Source organism: Chiloscyllium plagiosum, chromosome 22 (genome assembly GCF_004010195.1).
Source record: "Chiloscyllium plagiosum isolate BGI_BamShark_2017 chromosome 22, ASM401019v2, whole genome shotgun sequence".
In the NCBI taxonomy this organism is placed as follows: domain Eukaryota; kingdom Metazoa; phylum Chordata; class Chondrichthyes; order Orectolobiformes; family Hemiscylliidae; genus Chiloscyllium; species Chiloscyllium plagiosum.
This window is the reverse complement of record NC_057731.1, coordinates 52990285-52995036: the sequence shown is the minus strand read 5'-3', so window position 1 is coordinate 52995036 and position 4752 is coordinate 52990285. Positions and strand designations below refer to the sequence as shown.

The 4752-nt window shown below is 47.8% G+C and overlaps 1 protein-coding gene across 2 annotated transcripts in view; it reads left to right on the top strand.

Annotated features, from left to right (window-relative positions):
- Positions 1 to 4752, top strand: part of mrpl43 (mitochondrial ribosomal protein L43) — a 25467-nt gene that overhangs the window by 13365 nt on the left and 7350 nt on the right. The window contains exon 3 of one of the 2 annotated variants that reach the window (XM_043713068.1): positions 629 to 694. The exons of the other annotated variant lie outside the window; for it this stretch is intronic. Coding sequence (XP_043569003.1) covers positions 629 to 694 — 66 coding nt within the window. The remainder of the gene's footprint in view (positions 1 to 628; positions 695 to 4752) is intronic. 2 annotated transcript variants of the gene reach the window in all.

Genomic DNA, 4752 nt, shown 5'->3' with positions numbered 1-4752 from the left:
CTGCCAGAGGAAGTGGTGGAGGCTGGTACAATTACAACATTTAAGAGGCATTTGGATGAGTATATGAATAGGAAGGGTTTGGAGGGATATGGGCCGGGTGCTGGCAGGTGGGACTGGATTAATTTAGGATATCCGTTTGGCATGGACGAGTTGTACCTGAGGGTCTGTTTCCATGCTGTACATCTCTGTGACTCATTATTTGAGGGTTAAACATTGGCCAGGACGTGGGAAAAGGACATTCCGTGCTCCTCCTTTGTAATGGTGCACTCACCTGAGGATTCAGTCTCTGCTCAGTTAAATGTCTCCTCCAATAGACAGCATCTCTAACATTGCAGCTTGCCCTCAGTACCATCATTGTGTCTGTGTGTGTGTCTGTCTGTGTGTGTGTCTGTCTGTGTGTGTGTCTGTCTGTGTGTGTGTCTGTCTGTGTGTGTGTCTGTCTGTGTGTGTGTCTGTCTGTGTGTGTGTCTGTCTGTGTGTGTGTGTCTGTCTGTCTGTGTGCCTGTCTGTGTGTGTGTGAGAGATCAAGAGGTAGGTGATCATGAAAAATAAATATTAATAATTTACCCAGTTAATTTTGTTAATTGATGAATAATTATGTTTGTGTTCCTACAAAACAAATCGCAAGTATTGGAAAAACTACACACGTCATCTGTGGCCTTTTCCCTTTCCCTTATGTGGAGTTTAACCGTTGGTGAGTGCAGCAATGATGGGTAAATATACTTTGTGTGACGGGTTTATCAAGTGAGTGACATTTGAAGTGTGGACTCTGGAGCGTATAATGGGAAACAAACACAATGTATTATAGTCACATTTTTATAAAAGAAGGTGGGTCTTGGTTAATAATAGATCCACTCTGCTGCTCGAGGGTAGATCCTATGATTCCAGCCTTTGTAAATTTGTTGACATCTGAATCACAAGCCTCTCTGGCTGAGAGGTGTAGTTGTAGTTATACTGACAAGCCCATGTCATCATGTAGCGACTTTAAAACACTGTCTCAATGCTTGGATTATGTCATGACGTACAAAGAAAAATTGGATTGACTGGGCTTTTACTCGTTGGAATTTAGAAAAATTGGGGGAGTGGTGGAATTTCATAGAAACACATCAGCTTATTGATGGGGCTGGACAGATTGAAATGTGGGGAGAGTGTTCCTGATGTACGAGAAGTCTAGAACAAGATGTCACAGTTTAAGAATAAGGGGGTAGTTCATTCAGGACTGATATGAGCAAGAATCTCTTCCCATGGAGAGCTGTGAGCCTGTGGAATTCTCTCCCACAGGAAGCTGCTGGGGCCAGTTCATTTGATATATTCAGGAGGGAGCTGGACATGGCCCTTGTGGGAGAAAGTGGGAATGGGATACTGAGATTGCAGGGTCAGCCATGATCTTACTGCGGGTTGTGAATCTTTGGAACTCCTTGCCACCGAGAGCTGTGGGGGCAGAGTCCTTGTGTATATTTAGGGCTGAGAGAGATTCCTGATCAGTCGGGGAATCAGGGGTTACAGGGAAAGGGCAGGAAAGTGGACGTGCGGACTGTTGGATCAGCCATGATCCTATTGAATGGTGGGATCGGCTCGAAGGGCCGAATGGCCTACTCCTGCTCCTGATTTCTGTTTGATTCCGAGCGATCTGGTTTCCCGTGGAGCGGGTTTAGAATCCCAGGGCCGTCTACGGTCCAGTGTCACAAACAGCTCATTAGTGTGGGGAGGGGTGGGGGAGAGGGGAGGAGGAGTGGGGATGCGGGGGTGTGAGAGGTATCAAGCTTCATTCTCAATCTCCGAACATCCCAGAGTGGTGTCACTACCAGAATGTAGGAGCCAGTCAAACCAATTTGTACAGAGCCAGCTCCCTCTCACCAGGTGACACTGTTAGGAAGCCCTCTCCCCACCCCCACCCCACCCCCCCCCCACCCCCCAATTGATCAAACCTTTGTTCGCACCCACCAATATCTCCTTGGGTGGGAAATTCTGTTCGATAATTTGGTGAGGTGGTGATGAAATGATTAGCTCACAGAAGCATACAGTATGGCAGAGACCCTTCGGCCCATCTGATCTGTGCTGCTGAAGCTTCACTCAGTTTCCTCTAGTCCCATTTCGATGTTTATGACGTTGCAAGTGGCTTATTCAAGTCTTTAGACCCCCCTCCCCCGGCAGTGTATTCCACCCCTTGACCCTCTGGATGAAAAGAACGTTTCCTTCTCAAGTTTCCCCTGAACCCTCTGCCTTCCACCTTCCAGCTATACCCCCCCCCCCAGCAGCCTTGGGCTGTGACTGGACCAGGAATACAGAACTCTGCTCTGACAGCAGACCGGTTCGAATCCCACACTGGCAGATGGGGGGCTTTTGAATTTGACTTTGCAAAAAAAAACTGGCATTTTAAAAAGCTGGTCTATTTGTTACTCTAACTGTCATTACTGGCTGGCCGGCTTCCTTTTTAAGGTGGAATGTTTACCGTCCTTACCCAGTCTGACCTACATGTGACTCCAGACCTACGGCAGCGGGGCTGACTCTTAACTGCCCTCTGGGCAATTAGGGATGGGCAGTAATGCTCTCCCACATCCCCGAATGAATAAAAATGAAATCTTTCTCATGAAGTGCTTTGAGTTGTTTCACGAGGCTAAAGGTGCTATACAAATGAACATTTTGAGGCTGGATTCTATTGCAATGTCACCACATTGCCAGCAGGCGTCCTCTGTGACCCAGTTGTCAAAAACCAATGACAGGACTGAGATATCAGGATCTTGAGTTTTATGTTGGGACCCTTCGTTTCTTAACACAAACTAGTTAAAAAAGGAATCTTCCAACTGAACAGCGTAAAAATCAGGACCACTTTTCAGCAAATAATGTCCATGTTCTCACTCTTTCGAGCTGCTGCAAGTTCCCCTCCAAGCCCCTCACCATCCCACCTTGGAAATATACCATCGTCCCTTCACTGGGTCAAACTCCAGTATTCCCTCCCTCAGGACATGGGTCAACCCACAGCATGTGGACTGTAGGTTCAAGATATAGCTTCCCCCACCACCACCACCTTCTCGAGGGACAACTAAGGACAGGCAATAAATGCTGGGCCCAGACAACGAACCCCACATCTCCTGAGTGAAAAATGTTTCAGGAGAAACTTGTTCTCCCCCAGAGGCTGGTGGGGATCTGGAACTCACTGCCTGTCAGGGAGGGACAGGCAGAACCCCTCGTCGAGTTGAAGGCGGGTTTAGATTTACACCCTAAGCACTATATCACCTGCTACAGCCAGGGCTGGGAAATGGGGTTCGTGTTGAGAGGATTGATCAGTATGGAGATGATGGGCTGAAGGGCCCCTGTCACTGATGTCATATTGTAGATGCTGAATTCCATGTACCACAAGAAATCGATGTTATTGCAGGTGACTTGCGATGTTAGCGATAGTGTGTTTAGGACAGTGTAGTACACTATGGCACAGTCAGACTGGTCCCCAAATGCCATTTCCTTTACCCTTTGCCAAACCATGTGGAGGACATTAAAAATATACTTAACGTTATTAAATGCTGCATCAGCCCAAAAACGTGCTGATGAAAGGGTTTGCCTTTCTGTCCATTATTATGCTGCCTATCTCCTCCTGGCTGTAATAGGGGAGCAGATGTAACTTCTACACCCTCTTTGGTTTATTGGGGAGAGTGTGTGTGGGGGGAGCTGTGAGACCATCCCCACTTGCTGCTTCAGGGAGAGCTGTGCCCCCCCCCACCCCAAACCCACAGTGACCCAGGGTCTCTCCCCACATTCCCTCCTCCTGACAGAGTACAACATGTGGGCTGCACAAATGGGACTGTTACTGTGTGCCTGTAACAAGAAAACCTGTCAGCTCTTCAAAAGCTTTCATCTGGAGCGAACACTTGATCAAAGGGAACCAATTCCCTGGTATCTTTTGAAAAGGAGAGGGTGTTTTTGAATTGGGTACCTGATGGTGCGGTGGTAGCTGTGTTCATTCCAATGTGAAGTGGCCCATGTGAACTGTAAGGGGCAGCCTCCCTGGGAGTACCTGATAATAACAGAGACTGAGGAACTCCAAGGTGCTGGTTATTGTGATGTTAAACAGTACCCGCTCAACATTTCACTACAAACCTTTGAGTTTAACGCTCACTCACCCAGTTGCCTTCTGTGGATCAATTGTTATTGTTATTTTCTTCAGCTCGATTAATGCATCTTTTGCGTGCACTCTGTCTCTCACTCTGTCTCTCACTCTGTCTCTCACTCTGTCTCTCACTCTGTCTCTCACTCTGTCTCTCACTCTGTCTCTCACTCTGTCTCTCACTCTGTCTCTCACTCTGTCTCTCACTCTGTCTCTCACTCTGTCTCTCACTCTGTCTCTCACTCTGTCTCTCACTCTGTCTCTCACTCTGTCTCTCACTCTGTCTCTCACTCTGTCTCTCACTCTGTCTCTCACTCTGTCTCTCACTCTGTCTCTCACTCTGTCTCTCACTCTGTCTCTCACTCTGTCTCTCACTCTGTCTCTCACTCTGTCTCTCACTCTGTCTCTCACTCTGTCTCTCACTCTGTCTCTCACTCTGTCTCTCACTCTGTCTCTCACTCTGTCTCTCACTCTGTCTCTCACTCTGTCTCTCACTCTGTCTCTCACTCTGTCTCTCACTCTGTCTCTCACTCTGTCTCTCACTCTGTCTCTCACTCTGTCTCTCACTCTGTCTCTCACTCTGTCTCTCACTCTGTCTCTCACTCTGTCTCTCACTCTGTCTCTCACTCTGTCTGTCTCTCTCCCACTCT